This window comes from Dendrobates tinctorius, unplaced genomic scaffold, assembly GCF_039654945.1.
Source record: "Dendrobates tinctorius isolate UK_male_01 unplaced genomic scaffold, ASM3965494v1 ptg000008l, whole genome shotgun sequence".
In the NCBI taxonomy this organism is placed as follows: Eukaryota; Metazoa; Chordata; class Amphibia; order Anura; family Dendrobatidae; genus Dendrobates; species Dendrobates tinctorius.
This window is the reverse complement of record NW_027361676.1, coordinates 27,409,132-27,427,182: the sequence shown is the minus strand read 5'-3', so window position 1 is coordinate 27,427,182 and position 18,051 is coordinate 27,409,132. Positions and strand designations below refer to the sequence as shown.

At 42.1% G+C, this 18,051-nt stretch overlaps 1 protein-coding gene across 1 annotated transcript in view; it reads left to right on the top strand.

The window, feature by feature from the left end:
- SPMIP2 (sperm microtubule inner protein 2) overlaps window positions 1–17,557 on the top strand; it is an 82,508-nt gene extending 64,951 nt beyond the window's left edge. Inside the window, exons 4-5 of the mRNA XM_073575930.1 lie at window positions 7,953–8,115; window positions 17,287–17,557. Of these exons, the coding sequence (XP_073432031.1) occupies window positions 7,953–8,076 (124 nt within the window). The 3' untranslated portion in view covers window positions 8,077–8,115; window positions 17,287–17,557. The remainder of the gene's footprint in view (window positions 1–7,952; window positions 8,116–17,286) is intronic.
- Window positions 17,558–18,051: the final 494 nt, after the last annotated feature.

Genomic DNA, 18,051 nt, shown 5'->3' with positions numbered 1-18,051 from the left:
GTGGATGGATACCATGTTTTGGCATAGGTGGTTTCCTTCATTGGAGACTGCCCTTCCCGTGGTTGTTCCTTCCCGGTGAAAGACCTGGCTAGTCACTGCCTGCGTTGAGAAACATGTGATGGTGTCTCCGCGGCTTATATATTTGCATGTTTTACATATTTCCCATAAGGGATGGGAGCAGTGCTCTAGAATCACTTCGTTGAGAAACACGTGATGGTGTCTCCGCAGTGTCGGATGTTGATCTCCATGAGGTCATTCATCCTCCTCTTTTCATGGTCTGTTACTAGGCATTGCTCCCACTAGCCAGTTTCCTACTCCACACTGATGAGGGGCAATACCCCGAAACAGCTGTCTGTGGATGGATACCATGTTTTGGCATAGGTGGTTTCCTTCATTGGAGACTGCCCTTCCTGTTGTTGTTCCTTCCCGGTGAAAGACCTGGCTAGTCACTGCCTGCGTTGAGAAACATGTGATGGTGTCTCTGCGGCTTATATATTTGCATGTTTTACATATTTCCCATAAGGGATGGGAGCAGTGCTCTAGAATCACTGCGTTGAGAAACACGTGATGGTGTCTCCGCAGTGTCGGATGTTGATCTCCATGAGGTCATTCATCCTCCTCTTTTCTTTCCTGCCGGCTGTGACGGAGGTGGGTGGGCAGGCAGCGGCGGGTCCAGCAGTGGCAGCGGTGGGGGGATCCTGGCGGTGTCCCGCTGGTGGTACTGTGGAAGGGCCTGGTACCACCAGCGGGTGCCATATTGAAATACCCATCACTTGGGTATTTCAATATGGCAGTTGGCATACTTCCGGTCAGCGCGGTGGATTGTGGGATTCGGGGACATCCAGACGGAAGTGGATGACGGACAATTTAAGGCATATATATATATACAGTGGGGAAAAAAAGTATTTAGTCAGTCAGCAATAGTGCAAGTTCCACCACTTAAAAAGATGAGAGGCGTCTGTAATTTACATCATAGGTAGACCTCAACTATGGGAGACAAACTGAGAAAAAAAAATCCAGAAAATCACATTGTCTGGTTTTTTTTCATTTTATTTGCATATTATGGTGGAAAATAAGTATTTGGTCAGAAACAAAATTTCATCTCAATACTTTGTGATATATCCTTTGTTGGCAAAGACAGAGGTCAAACGTTTTCTGTAAGTCTTCACAAGGTTGCCACACACTGTTGTTGGTATGTTGGCCCATTCCTCCATGCAGATCTCCTCTAGAGCAGTGATGTTTTTGGCTTTTCGCTTGGCAACACGGACTTTCAACTCCCTCCAAAGGTTTTCTATAGGGTTGAGATCTGGAGACTGGCTAGGCCACTCCAGGACCTTGAAATGCTTCTTACGAAGCCACGCCTTCGATGCCCTGGCGGTGTGCTTTGGATCATTGTCATGTTGAAAGACCCAGCCACGTTTCATCTTCAATGCCCTTGCTGATGGAAGGAGGTTTGCACTCAAAATCTCACGATACATGGCCCCATTCATTCTTTCATGTACCCGGATCAGTCGTCCTGGCCCCTTTGCAGAGAAACAGCCCCAAAGCATGATGTTTCCACCACCATGCTTTACAGTAGGTATGGTGTTTGATGGATGCAACTCAGTATTCTTTTTCCTCCAAACACGACAAGTTGTGTTTCTACCAAACAGTTCCAGTTTGGTTTCATCAGACCATAGGACATTCTCCCAAAACTCCTCTGGATCATCCAAATGCTCTCTAGCAAACTTCAGACGGGCCCGGACATGTACAGGCTTAAGCAGTGGGACACGTCTGGCACTGCAGGATCTGAGTCCATGGTGGCGTAGTGTGTTACTTATGGTAGGCCTTGTTACATTGGTCCCAGCTCTCTGCAGTTCATTCACTAGGTCCCCCCGCGTGGTTCTGGGATTTTTGCTCACCGTTCTTGTGATCATTCTGACCCCACGGGGTGGGATTTTGCGTGGAGCACCAGATCGAGGGAGATTATCAGTGGTCTTGTATGTCTTCCATTTTCTAATTATTGCTCCCACAGTTGATTTCTTCACTCCAAGCTGGTTGGCTATTGCAGATTCAGTCTTCCCAGCCTGGTGCAGGGCTACAATTTTGTTTCTGGTGTCCTTTGACAGCTCTTTGGTCTTCACCATAGTGGAGTTTGGAGTCAGACTGTTTGAGGGTGTGCACAGGTGTCTTTTTATACTGATAACAAGTTTAAACAGGTGCCATTACTACAGGTAATGAGTGGAGGAAAGAGGAGACTCTTAAAGAAGAAGTTACAGGTCTGTGAGAGCCAGAAATCTTGATTGCTTGTTTCTGACCAAATACTTATTTTCCACCATAATATGCAAATAAAATGAAAAAAAACAGACAATGTGATTTTCTGGATTTTTTTTTTCTCAGTTTGTCTCCCATAGTTGAGGTCTACCTATGATGTAAATTACAGACGCCTCTCATCTTTTTAAGTGGTGGAACTTGCACTATTGCTGACTGACTAAATACTTTTTTTCCCCACTGTATATATATATATATATATACACACACACACACACACACAGTATATATATATATATATATATATATATATATATATATATATATATATATATATATATATATATATATATATATATATATATACATATACATACATACACACATACATATATGTATACATTAGGGTGACCGGATCTCATATGGGGGGGAAAAAAATGTCGGAATCTTGTTCGTCTGGACCCCACAAAATGATTCCCCTTTCCAGATATTGAGAGAGCCAAAATTTCAGCTCGATCGAACGACGTTAACCTGTGCCGCTCGTTGCTCAAAGTTTGAAAAAATCCAAATTGAGGTATTTTAAGATTTAGGTATTTTGCATAGTCTGTTAGACTATAAAGAATGTGACAACAACATTGCAGAAATAGCCCTGACCAAATTTTCGAACCATTTGTGGTGTTTGAATGCAGAGTTGGTGGGATTATCGTTTTTTGATCCCACCATTACAGACAGTGAAAAGTTGTTAATGGCTAATAAATTGCTCAGTAGCACAGATGAACCATCAGAGCACGCTAACCTACATGAGTTGATAATTTTACATAGTTATCTAATCTATTCTAGAGCTTTTGTTAAAGTAGTTTTTGAAACGTCAGAATATAATGCTCGGCATTTGCTTACAACTTGCAGGACATATTGCTTTTGTTCTTCATCTTTTGTCAGAAGGTCGTTAAAGTCGGTTACTTCCTACCTCTTTTAATTTTTCTTTCCTAACTTTTGGATTTACAACCCTAGCGTGCTCTGATGGTTCATCTGTGCTACTGAGCAATTTATTAGCCATTAACAACTTTTCACTGTCTGTAATGGTGGGATCAAAAAACGATAATCCCACCAACTCTGCATTCAAATACCACAAATGGTTCGAAAATTTGGTCAGGGCTATTTCTGCAATGTTGTTGTCACATTCTTTATAGTCTAACAGACTATGCAAAATACCTAAATCTTAAAATACCTCAATTTGGATTTTTTCAAACTTTGAGCGACGAGCGGCACGGGTTAACGTCGTTTGATCGAGCTCAAATTTTGGCTCTCTCAATATCTGGAAAGGGTAATCGTTTTGTGGGGTCCAGACGGACAAAATTCCGACATCGATTTTTTGCGGTCACCCTAGTATACATACACACACACACTACCATTCAAAAGTTTAGGGTCACTTAGAAATTTCCTTATTTTTTAAAGAAAAACAGTTTTTTCCAATGAAGCTAACATTAAATGATTCAGAAATACACCTATACATTGTTAATGTGGTAAATGTCTGGTTTGTAATTCAATATCTTCGTAGGTTTATAGAGGCCCATTTCCAATAACCATCACTCCACTGTTCTTATGGTGCTTTGTGTTTGCTAACTGTGTAAGAAGGCTAATGGATGGTCAGAATACCCTTGAAAACCCTTGTGCAAGTATGTTAGCACAGCTGAAAACAGTTTGGCTGATTAGAGAAGCTATAAACCTGACCTTCCTTTGAGCTAGTTGAGAATCTGGAGCATTACATTTGTTGGTTCCTTTAAAATCTCAAAATGGCCAGAAAGTAAAGAACTTTCATGTGAAACTCGACAGTCTATTCTTGTTCTTAGAAATGAAGGCTATTCCATGTGAGAAATTGCCAAAAAACTGAAGATTTCCTACAACGATGTGTACCAGAGTAGAAAGAGAAGTGGGAGGCCCCACTGCACAACTGAGCAACAAGACAAGTGCATTAGAGTTTGTAGTTTGAGAAATTGACGCCTCACAGGTTCTCAACTGGCAGCTTCATTAAATAGTACATGCAAAACACCAGTGTCAACATCTACAGTGAAGAGGCGACTCCGGGATGCTGGCCTTCAGGGCAGAGTGGCAAAGAAAATGCCATATCTGAAACTGGCTAATAAGAGGAAAATATTAATATGGAACAAAAGAACACAGACATTGGACAGAGGAAGATTGGTAAAAAGTGTTATGGACAGACAAATCCAAGTTTGAGGTGTTTGGATCACACAGAAGAACATTTGTGAATTTGTGAGACGCAGAACAACTGAAAAGATGCTGGAAGAGTGCCTAACGCCATCAGTCAAGCATGGTGGAGGTAATGTGATGGTCTGGGGTTGCTTTGGTGCTGGTAAAATAGGAGATTTGTACAAGCTAAAAGGGATTTTGAATAAGAAAGGGTATCACTCCATTTTGCATTGCCATGCCATACCCTGTGGACATTGCTTGATTGGAGCCAATTTCTTCCTACAACAGGACAATGACCGAAAGCACACCTCCAAATTATGCAAGAACTATTTAGGGAAGAAGCAGGCAGCTAGTATTCTCTCTGTAATGGAGAGGCCAACGCAGTCACCAGATCTATAATAATAATAATAATAATAATAATAATCTTTATTTTTATATAGCGCTAACATATTCCGCAGCGCTTTACAATTTGCACTCATTATCAACCCCATTGCGCAGTTGTGGGAGCAGCTTGACTCTATGGTACGCAAAAAGTGCCCATCCAGCGAAACCAACTTGTGGGAGGGGCTTCTGGAAGCATGACGTGAAATTTCTCCAGATTACCTCAGCAAATTAACTGCTAGAATGCCAAAGGTCTGCAATGCTGTAATTGCTACAAAGGGAGCATTCTTTGACAAAAGCAAAGTTTGAAGGAGAAAATTATTATTTCAAATAAAAATCTTTTTTTTTGCACCTTGTCAATGTCTGAACTAGATTTTAAATTCATTTGGCAACTCATTTGCTTAAAAAAGTATGAATTTTCATGGAAAACATAAAATTGTTTGGGTGACCCCAAAATTTGAAACGGTAGTGTATATATCAGTGTGTCCTGGTTGATTATACACTATGGGGGGGGCTCCATTGTACCCTATGAGGGGGCAGCATTATTCCCTATAAGGCCTCTTTCACACTTCAGTTTTTTGTGTCAGTTAAAATCCGCCAAAAAGGTGGAAGAGCGGATGCGTTCCTAACTGATGTGAACGTATGCCACAGGATCCGTTTTGTGACGGATCCTCAGAATGAAGAATTTTAAAGGAACCGCTGGCAGAGAGAGAGAGAGAGAGAGAGAGAGAGAGAGAGAGAGAGAGAATTTTTATCGTCCGCCAGAAAGGATTTCAGGGTTAATTTTGTCCCTGACTTCCTTTCTCCAGGCATGCGCAATGTAAAATGCGGATCCATCAACAAAAAAAAAACGTTGCATAGTCCGTCCAAGCATGCCGGCGAACGAAAAAAATTTGGAGGATCCTCACAAAAACGGATCCAACGGATGGCCATCCGTCAAGATCCGCCAGGAATGCAACTCAATGGGGGAAAAAACGGATCCGCAAAAAAAAAAAAAAATGGCGGATCCGTTTTTTCAAAACCTGACGGATTTTGACTGATGGTCAAAAACGGAAGTGTGAAAGAGGCCTAAGGGAGGCAGCATTATTCCCTATGAAGGGACAGCATTATTCCCTATGAGGAGGGGCAGCATTATTCCCTATGAGGGGCAACATTATACCCTATGAGGGGCAGCATTATAACCTATCATGGAGCAGCATTATATCCTATGAGGGGGCAGCATTATTCCCTATGAGGGGGACAGCCTTGTATCCTATGAGGGGCAGCATTATACCCTATGAGGGGGTGCATTATACCCTATAATGGGGCAGCATTATACCGCATGAGGGGTCAGCATTATATGATATCAGGAGCAGCATTATACCCTATGAAGAGGGTGCATAATACCCTGTGAGGGAGACCGCATTATACCCTATGAGGGGAGCAGCGTTATACCCTATGAGGGGGCTACATTATATTCTATGGGGGGCTGCACTATACCTTAAGAGGGGGTACAATTATACTCTGAGGGGGCTACATTATATTCTGTGGGAGGCTGCATTATACTATATCAGGCTGGCTGCATTATACTCTATGAGAGAACTACATTATGTTCTACAGTATGAGGGTACTGTATTGTACTATATGAAGGGGCTACATTATATTCTATGAGAGGGCTGCATTATACTATATGAGGGGGTTGCATTATACTATATGAGGGGGCTGCATTATATTCTATGGGAGGCTGCATTATACCTTATGAGAGGGTACAATTATACTCTGAGGGGGCTACATTATATTCTGTAGGGGGCTGCAATATACTATATCAGGCTGGCTGCATTATACCCTATGAGAGGGCTACATTATGTTCTATGAGGGGGCTGTATTATACTTTATGAGGAGGCTACATTATATTCTATGAGGGGGCTGCATTATACTATATTAGGGGGCTACATTATATCTTATGAGGGGGCTACATTATATTCTATGAGAGTTCTACATTATATTCTATGAGAGGGCTACATTATATTCTATGAGGGTGCTACATTATATTCTATGAGGGGTGCTACCCCAACTTCTGCTACATAATTAAGATGTGTACTACCTTATATTATACCTGGATATTAGCGTGTTTTACCTCACAATTGGTGGTCTTGTATTTATTTTTATGTAGCTACATAGTGGGTCCCAAGAATGATTTTCTCTGATGGGCCCAAGGTGCTCCAGTCCGACGCTGTACATAGGTAAGGTGTTATAGTGTCATTAATTTCCTCAGGTCAGTGAACATTCAATTAAAAGACCTAAGCAGTAGGGGGAGATAACAGTACCATTATTGGCTCTTACCCATATTGATGTCGGTGAGTGTAGACACATGCCCCTACGCGCGTTTCACGTCGGCTTTCTCAGGGGGCCATGTTAGTACACCCAGACATCATGGAAAGGTTTCCATCTCGCTGGGCTTCCATCTATGAGTCAGAATTGACAGCAGCTACATAAGAGCATATTTAAATTCCCGCATGGAAAGTCATTCATTTGTCTTGTCTTTTTGAAGTAACCTTTTCTAATTATTGGGCAAAATGTATATTTAGTCAATTTGTGACGAATTAACTCTGGAGTTTACGTTTTTATATACTGTACACATTTGGCAATTTTATGTAAATGCCATTTAAAATGCTGGGACATAGACATTGAGGATAATATACGGTTCAAGTTTCTGGGCATGTCTCAGTTTATTGATAAATATTAAAGAACCTGTCAGGGGAGTTTTACAACTGAAACTGAACTGAACTCAAAATACATATAAAACCTTTTTTAGTTATCTGATCTGCCATCACAGAAATCAAGCTTCAAACCATATGCAAATTAGCTTTGAAGTGCATTGGGGGCTTGTCTATATACGCTGAGTTTAACCCCTCCCCCAATACACTTCCAAGCTATTTGCATGTGGCTTCAGAGCTTAATTTCTCAGCAAAGGAGCATCAGATTACTACAGAACAAGCATGACTAATGTTCTACTTGGCCTAATCCAGCCTTACCACTAGTTTCAATAGTGAACTTGTACTAACAGTTTCACTTTAAATTAATTTGGTGAATGAAAAAAATCCGTTAAATGCCTTTTTTTTTTTTTTAAACAGGCACCCTTTGCCACATATTCTTGATTCACAGGGATCTGGATCACGAGCAGCACTAGCATGGACTCAGGACAGATATATTGATTACGGCTATCCTGAAGCAGAAAGGGCACCAATGCTTGAATAATACGAGTCCCTTTGTCCAGCTCCATCTTCTTTGGTGCAGGTAACCCTCTTTGAAATGCAAAATCCATATTACGTTTCTCAGTACATGGCTTGTTACCCAAATAAATATTTCTTTCTGAAATTTCACATGAGTAAGGATTGTAGGCCAAGTCATAAACACCACCGATAGTAAGAACTTTGTTATCCAATCATGATGTGACGAATGTATGGAACGGGTCTAGTTCTAAATTTTGTCTACAAGAGAAGTGGCACTGGAAGAAACTGGACCTCATAATTTGGTCTGAAATTTCTGCTAAATCCTGTGACACAAAATATGTAGTCAAAAACTGTTTGGCGTCATTTGACATTTGGAGAAATAATTGGATCCCCTTCCCTGCCGCACCTCAAGCTCACTAGACATCTTTGAGCCTGTTTCCAAGCTCCTCGCTTCTGCTCGGCCTACAACCTGCAACAGTGACCCCATTCCTTCACATCTCCTGCAGTCTCTCTCACCAGTGGTCACCACTCACCTGACTAAAATATTTAACCTCTCTCTTTCTTCAGGTATATTTCCCTCCTCATTTAAACATGCCATCATAACCCCTTTACTTAAAAAGCCATCCCTGGACCAGAACTGCACTGCTAACTACAGACCTGTCTCTAACATCATGTCCTCCCTCTATCTGAAACTAAATCTCTCCAAAACTGAACTTCTTGTGTTTCTCCCCTCTACTAACCTCACTCTACCTAACATCGAAATAACCCTGGAGAGTTCAACCATAACTCCCAAGCAGCATGCCCGCTGTCTTAGGGTCATATTCGACACCGAACTTTCCTTTACTCCCTATATCCGATCATTCACTTGCTCTTGTCACCTGCATCTTAAAAACATCTCCAGAATCTGACCTTTTCTCACCTTTGAAACTGCTAAGACTCTTAAGTGCCTGTCACACTAAGCGTTATCGCTAGCAATATCGCTATAACGTCACTGGTTTTTGTGACGTTATAGCGATATTGCTAGTGATATCGCTATGTGTGATACTTACCTCCGACCGCTCCCCCGCTGGTTATCGCTGATCGCGCGAGAACGTCCTGGACCGTTTCTCGTCGTTAGCTTCCTGCTGGGCTTCCTGCTGTGGAGACGAGCGACGCGTGGACACGGGCGGGAGGACGTCAGGATCGCCTCGTCTGACAGGTAAGTAGCGACCCCCGACCCCTGCGATGTCGCTGGTGAGATCTGCCTGTGTGGCAGCTCACTAGCGACCACTTAGCGATGCACCAGCGATCCTGACCGCGTCATAACCGCTGGTCGGGATCGCTGGTGCATCGCTAAGTGTGACGGTACCTTTACTGTCGCTCTTATTCATTCTCGTCTGGACTACTGCAACTCTCTTCTGATCGGTCTCCCTCTTACCAAACTTTCTCCTCTCCAATCCATCTTGTATGTGGCAGCCAGGGTCATATTTCTGTCCAGCCGCTTCACCGATGCCTCCATCTTGTGCCAGTCTTTACACTGGCTACCTATTCGCTACAGGTTCCAGTATAAACTCATCTCTCTCACCCACAAAGCTCTCCATAGTTCTGCACCGCCTTATATCTCCTCTCTCATTTCTGTCTATTGCCCTGCACGTGTCCTCCGTTCTACAAATGACCTAAGACTAACATCCTCCGTAATCCGAACCTTGCACTTCCGTCTCCAAGACTTCTCTCATGCTGCGCCAGCTTTCTGGAATGCATTTCTCCAGATGATCAGAGTGATACCTAGCCCCGACCTATTCAAACGCGCTTTGAAAACTCATCTCTTCAAACAAGCCTACCACATCAACTACTCATTAAACTAACTTTGCCCTGTTCCCTCCTTCCAAATATTATTCTGAATTTGCACCCTACTATTCATCTGTCTCCACACCCTCCATGCACACAATAACTGCACTTGTTACTTGACTATTGCACTTAAACACACGGGCTGATGACCGGATCATGCAGCCTTATATGAAAATCCCTATTTATTATAATTGTCAGACCTGAAATAACAAGCACTTTTCACCTACTGTGTCCCTCCCATTTCCTTGTAGATTGTAAGCTTGCGAGCAGGGACCTCACTCCTAACGTCACTGTTTAAATTGTCTTAACTTGTATTGAATTTATTGTCTGTACATGTCCCCGCTTAATTGTAAAGTGCTGCGGAATATGTTGGCGCTATATAAATAAAAATTATTATTATTTCTTGTGCCTCCAAGATGCTAGAACAGCAGTTACCCCCTCTTGAATACTATTCTCCTCAATTAATTCATCTATAGGTATAGTGACTATTTTGGTCCCACAGGTGTTTAAGGGAAAAAAAAGTAAATTAGATGTTGCCCATATACTTCATTAGTGCCCAATACATTGCGCCCAGCTTGTACTTCTGGACACATGCACCCCATAAATTGAGATCTTCTCACTACAGTAATTCTAAACATGTGGACTCTGTGGTACAGTAAAGGGTGTTTTACTGGATGGGAGATATGTTTCTCCCAGCAGATTAATGTTTGGCCGGGTTTTTCCCTAAAGACAGGACCTGCGATGAGGTCATGGTCACGTGATCAGCCCATGTGATGTCTATCTCACTGGTGGGAGGGGTTGGACCCTATGTAATGGAGGTTGGTAATTGCCACAAGGAGAGTATTTCTGGAAGCTACAGGATCTTGGCTGGACTCAGCCTGAAACTTGTATACAGGATCCCCATGCTGCAGGACTATAGCAGCAAGACTTGGAAGAACCCCGGGAATGGCACCTGGCGGATGCCGCAGGACCTGGCAGCCGCTTAGTTAAGCCCGTCCTGTGCAAGGGGTGAGTCTGGGACCAGTGGTTCTCCAAGCTGGAGTATGTGTATGGTTTTTCCTTATGTTCTGTTAACCAGCTGGTTACTAAGTGACATTAAACCACTGAAACTGGACTTTATGCCCGTGTGTTGCCTCGTTACTGCCGCCCTGCCATTACCTACCAGAGTGAATCCCTACAACTCTCACAGCAGTTTCTGCACACTGTGCGGAACAGAAGGGAGGGAGGTATTTGAATTAGTGAGCACAGATTTCACCAGATTTTATTTCAAGGGGTTGTCTGGCCTAAGGCAACAAGTTGCAGTCAATCTATGTGACTGCAGACTTGTGAATCTTCACAATGCATGCTGTAAGGATTCTCTGGTGCCGGCCCCGGGAGCAGGCAGTCATGAGACCACAATTAGGCAATTTGCATAACTCCAGCCACATTTCATCTAGACATATTGTCACACTTTGACAGTCTTTGGTTAGGAAGGGGGAGCCTCAAACTGTCCATGGAACTGGGACCCTAACTATCCCTGTCCTGGGTACTCTTAAAGGTAGAGAGACCAGAGTCTCTGATCTTACTATGCTCCTGTTAATGTCCTAAGCTGTCCCCTCCCCCAGGAGGCCTAGGGCAGATATGTTAGTTTTATACACGCAAGACAAACAGGGATAACAAAAAGCAACTTGCATACAAAAACACTCATCAAGGGTAGAGAGGAATAAAGGAAAGGTTAGGAAGGTAGAAATCAAAATCACATCCTAATCGGAGTAAGGGTTTAGGAATTACAGCTCTTTAATATGTAGCTGCTTCTTTTTAAATGGACCAAAGGTAATTGGACAACTCTCAAATGCTCTTCAATGGGAGGCAAGAGCTATTTCCTCCGTAATCCATCATCAATTAAGCAAGTAAAAGATCTGGAGCTGATTCCAGATGTGACATTTACAATTTGAAATCATTGCCATGAACCCACAACATACGGTCAAAGGAGCTCTCACTTGAAGGGAAACAGATCATCATTAGGCTGAAGAAAAAGAAAAAAGAAAAAATCCATCAGTGAGATAGCAGCAATGTTAGGAGTGGCCAAATCAATAGTTTGGTACATTCTTCAAAAAAAGTGTGCAAGGTAAGCAACAATGTTGGTTGATCACAGAATCCATTCAGTGGTGACCAAGTAAGACACTCTCCATGAAGTTGATGTTTCAGTATCCAAGTCTACCATAAAGAAAAGACTTCATGAGAGCAAATACAGAGTGTTCACCACAAGGTGCAAACCATTAATCAGTCTTAAAAATAGAAAGGCCAGGTTAGACTTTGACAAAATAACATCTAAAGAATCCAGGCCAGTTCTGGAAAAGCACTCTTTGGACAGATAAAATTAAGACCAATCTGTACCAGAATGATGAGAAGAAGAAAATATGGAGAAGACTTGACACAGCTCAGGTTCCAAATCACACCACACTCTCTGTAAAACATGGTGGAGGCAGTGGGCTTGCATGGCTTACAAGTACACTGGGTCATTAGTGTTTATTGATGATGTGACATAAATCAGAAGCAACCGGATGTATTCTGAAGCATAAAAGGCAATACTTTCTGCTCAGATTCACTCAGAAAGACCCAAAAACAAGCAGCAACAGAAGTCAGCTGCAGTAAAGATCTGGCAAAGCATCACAAAAGGAGGAAACCCAACTTTTGGCAGTCACTGCCTGTAAAGGATTCTCTACAAAGTAGTAAAAAATTAACATCTTATTTATGGCAAAGTTAATTTGTTCACTTACCTGAAATGAGGAGGTTTTGTAGAAAAATGGTTGTAACTGCTGTTTCACAGGATATTTTTGTTCAACCCCTTTAAATAAACCTGAGAGTCTATACTTTTGCATCTCAGTTGTTTCAGTTTAAATAAAAAAAAAATACTGGCACGTAGTTCCCAAATCACAAAGATATGATCACAGTCCAAATATTTCTGAATATATACAGTTAAGTTCAGAAATACTTGGGCTCTGCATGCCACTATTTTGGATTTAAAATGAAACAACTGAGATGCAACATTTCCAGGCCACACTGAAACTTCGCCCAGGCTCTACCTCAGCTCCGACTGCACCCCACAAACCTACCACAGTCCCACCACTCTCTCTTGGACAAACTCCACTTCTGCACAACATCCTCACACGTTAACCGCTCCCATCGAACACAAGACCACATTCATTGCCATCAGCTTTTCTTTTGGCCAAAAGCTGCCACCTATGCAAGTTAGATTATTTTGGCAGGAGCCTACTCTACTCTAATCTATTAAACATTTGTTAAAATATCCAATACTTTCTGTATATTTTTATTTAATTCTTTTTTAAGGGAATGTGTCACATACCTTTTTTAAAATGTTCAATAATACCACATACAAGGAACAAATACCGTCACCCCATGACTAGACCACATATTACCATCACATAGTAATATACCATCGCAAATAATACCACATACAAGAAGCAAATACTACCACACTGTGACCAGACCACATACTACCATCACACAGTGAGCTAATACCAAATACAGGGGACAAATACCACCCCACACCAAGACCAGACCACATATTACCACTACATAGTGACTGAATACTACAATACTGATCATTAATAAAAAAAAAACCTACAATGCTAATATTAAGTGCCATAATACAGCTCTGTATATAGTACACAGTGTATAGTGTCAGTGTACCGATAACACACTGACTCACTGGTGACATTACACCCAGGAGCTCTGTGTACAGTGTACAGATAGTACAGGGATCACCATTGACATTATATACAGGAGCTCTGTACAGTCTATAGTGTATAGCATCAGTGTACAGGTAACACACTGACTTACCAGTGACGACTCTAGTTGAAGATTTTCTTCCTCGCTTTGCGTCTTCATCCTGAAGAGACTGCCATTATTTCCTCCAGCCAGGACTCATATCTGCAAAAAATAACACTTATCCAGAGAACATTCCCCATTTTTCCACCAACTTCTACACTACACCAGATGAAAAAAAGTGACAGTGACACTCTGCAGAGTAACAGGACCCCCCTCCCCACTGAAAACAGTATCCTCAAAAATAAAATACATCACAGTAGTAATAATATCCCTTAATAAGCCCCTACAGTAATAATGTCCTAAATCCTGGCACCTTCCTTAGTTACGTCCCCCTTCCGGGCCCCTAAGTGTCTCATCCTTGCCCCATATGTCTCCATCCTGACCCCTCGTATATCTCCCCATATTGCGGATTTCAGTATTTAAAAAAAATAATAAATTCTCTTTACATGCTTTATGCATTTAATAGCCCTCTGTCTGTACTTTTGCACATTCTGGCTGATAACCAGTTAATGCAGCATTACATGAACACCTGATTTCTTACATTATGGCTAGTCAGAGCAACAAAAGCAATTGTTACCATCCACCTTTCGTGTCTCCCCTATTTCCTCATAGATTGTAAGCTTGCGAGCGCGGCCCTCATTCCTCTTGGTATTGGTTGATTTATGTAATTATTTTTATTCTGTAATGTCTTTTATTGTCTGTACAAGTCCCCTCTAAAATGTAAAGTGCTGCGGAATATGTTGGCGCGGTAAAAATAAAATTATTATTATTACCTGGTCCAGCTGAGACCACCATTTGTGGTGCGGATGCAAAGGCGCATGACACGGACGTCATACACTGGAGCCGTGTGTGCCGACGACAGCAGCTGCCCTCTGATTGGCTGCCATCTCCTATTGCAGGAGACGGGTCCTGCACGGCAGTATATACAGTTGTGGCCAAAAGTATTGACACCCCTGCAATTCTGTCAGATAATACTCAGTTTCTTCCTGAAAATGATTGCAAACACAAATTCTTTGGTATTATTATCTTCATTTAATTTGTCTTAAATGAAAAAACACAAAAGAGAATGAAGCAAAAAAGCAAAACATTGATCATTTCACACAAAACTCCCAAAATGGGCCACACAAAAGTATTGGCCTAATACTTGGTTGCACATCCTTTAGCCAAAATAACTGCGACCAACCGCTTCCGGTAACCATCAATGAGTTTCTTACAATGCTCTGCTGGAATTTAAGACCATTCTTCTTTGGCAAACTGCTCCAGGTCCCTGATATTTGAAGGGTGCCTTCTCCAAACTGCCATTTTTAGATCTCTCCACAGGTGTTCTATGGGATTCAGGTCTGGACTCATTGCTGGCCACCTTAGAAGTCTCCAGTGCTTTCTCTCAAACCATTTTCTAGTGCTTTTTGTAGTGTGTTTTGGGTCATTGTCCTGCTGGAAGACCCATGACCTCTCAGGGAGACCCAGCTTTCTCACACTGGACCATACATTATGCTGCAAAATTTGTTGGTAGTCTTCAGACTTCATAATGCCATGCACATGGTCAAGCAGTCCAGTGCCAGAGGCAGCAAAGCAACCCCAAAACATCAGGGAACCTCCGCCATGTTTGACTGTAGGGACCGTGTTCTTTTCTTTGAATGCCTCTTTTTTTTTCTCCTGTAAACTCTATGTTGATGCCTTTGCCCAAAAAGCTATACTTTTGTCTCATCTGACAAGAGAACATTCTTCCAAAATGTTTTAGGCTTTTCAGGTAAGTTTTGGCAAACTCCAGCCTGGCTTTTTTATGTCTCGGGGTAAGAAGTGGGGTCTTCCTGGGTCTCCTACCATACAGTCCCTTTTCATTCAGATGCCGACAGATAGTACGGGTTGACACTGTTGTACCCTCGGACTGCAGGGCAGCTTGAACTTGTGTTGAAATCTCTTGTCAATTTTTCTTTTCCGTCCAAATCTATGGAGGTTAGCCACAGTGCCATGGGCTTTAAACTTCTTGATGACACTGCGCACGGTAGACATAGGAACATTCAGGTCTTTGGAGATGGACTTGTAGCCTTGAGATTGCTCATGCTACCTCACAATTTTGTTTCTCAAGTCCCCAGACGGTTCTTTGGTCTTCTTTCTTTTCTCCATGCTCAATGTGGTACACACAAGGACACAGGACAGAGGTTGAGTCAACTTTAATCCATGTCAACTGGATGCAAGTGTGATTTAGTTATTGCCAACACCTGTTAGGTGCCACAGGTAAGTTACAGGTGCTGTTAATTACACAAATTAGAGAAGCATCACATGATTTTTCGAACAGTGCCAATACTTTTGTCCACCCTCTTTTTTATGTTTGGTGTGGAATTATATCCAATTTGGCTTTAGGACAATTCTTTTTGTGTTTTTTCATTTAAGACAAATTAAATGAAGATAATAATACCAAAGAATTTGTGTTTGCAATAATTTTCAGGAAGAAACTGAGTATTATCTGACAGAATTGCAGGGGTGTCAATACTTTTGGCCACAACTGTAGCAACTGAGGGAATGGATGAATCCTGACCCTGGGGCCTCTGTGCCAGGCCCCATATGACAGTATGGAAGCAATGCCCTGTTGGCGGTCCTTTTATATATTAGCATAGCAGGGTTAAATCCTAGTACTGCAAGTCTTAATTAGATTCACCTGTAGGGTATTGCCAAAAAAACAGGAAATAGCTTAATGGTGTGTCAGTCTGCTAAATGAAGCAGCGTTGAGTGTACTGCTGGTGAGTGACAAACCAAAATGTTAGCTATAGTAGGGAGAGAGACATGCTAGGTTTTCTCTCTGAATAGAGACTGCATGGGTCAGGTAGGAAAGCTGAGCAGTCTGCATCTTCGAGCAGAGAATCGTGTGGAAGCTGCAACTTCTTTAGTGTGAACAGTCTCTGGAGTTGAAGGGTATGTGCACACTTTGTGGATTGCTGTGCGGATTTTTCCGCGCAGAATCTGCTATTTTTGGCAGAATCCGCAGATCAAATTCCACGAGTTTTTCCTGCGGATTTGGCCTGCGTTATTACACCTGCGGATTCCCATAATAGAATGGGTGTAAAAACGCTGTGGAATCTGCACAAAGAATTGACATGCTAAGGAAAATAAACTGCTGCGCTTCCACGCAGAATTTTCAACAGCATGTGCACAGCAGTTTTTTTCTCCATAGGATAACATTGTACTGTAATCTCTTGCGGATCTGCAGGGCCAAATCCGCTGCGGATCCGCACAGCAATCCGCAACGTGTGCACATACCCAAATACTTATATCTGGTGCTGGAAGTGGATAAAGAGACTGGAGGGATCGGGCCTCTCTCTGTATGAAGTTTGCTACGGGAGAAAGGACTGTAATTTGTTTGTGTGACATACAAGTGCCTGCTGAATGAACTGTTTATTTGCTGTGATACCTTTGTTCCCTAGAAGAGGATGTTTTGGTTCTGAGTCCCTTGGAGTTTTATGAAGGCAATAAAACTGCACCTCTTTGGACCAAACCGCAAAGCCTGTGTGAACACTACCTTAGACCTAGCAGAGTGAATCCCTAATATATATTATATAACTTTTTTCTTTTCTTTTAGAATTAAGCACAGTATGGACCGTAAATAGCAGATATAATATGAACGCAACTGGAGAAGACAAAGTGCATATACACCACCAGAGCTGCTGCACCCCCGACCTTCTGTCTCTTCCACATTATCCCCTAGAATGTAAGTCTGTAAGGGCAGGGTCTTCTCCCCTCTGTACCAGTCTGTCATTGTAAATTTGTTAACTGTAAACAATATCTATAACTTTGTATGTAACCCCTTCTCATGTACAGCACCATGGAATTAATGATAAATAATAAAATAAATAAAAATAATATACCCTAAATAGTTATTTTATGTTTGTGGGTGACTTAGAACTTAAAACAGATCCGGTTTTACGTAGTTCCCTTGACAACCCCACACACACATTAAAAGTTGGCCGGACATGTAATGTGTATGGGGTCGTTCTGATTCCACCTGACCCTTCTCTTTCCCGTTCTGTTCAGGGGAAGTTGAACGCAAACACCTGATTCTTTTGTTTTCCTCGGAGATCCGCTTATGGCCCAGGTGTCTAGTAGCAGCCAACACTGGCGAAACAAATTGTCTCAATGGTTGAATTAACAATACATTATATTTCACATTAAACGGACAGTTTGAAATGCTGTAATAGTCTTATGTATTCCATACAATGTCCCCCGCCAGCTTCTGCAGGCAGTGCGTGTCAGGTAACTGCTGTAAAGGTAGCCTTTTTTCTGTTCCAAATATCAGTGGTACCCATGAGAAGAAACATTGTAATACATCTTAGAGAAATCTGCTTCT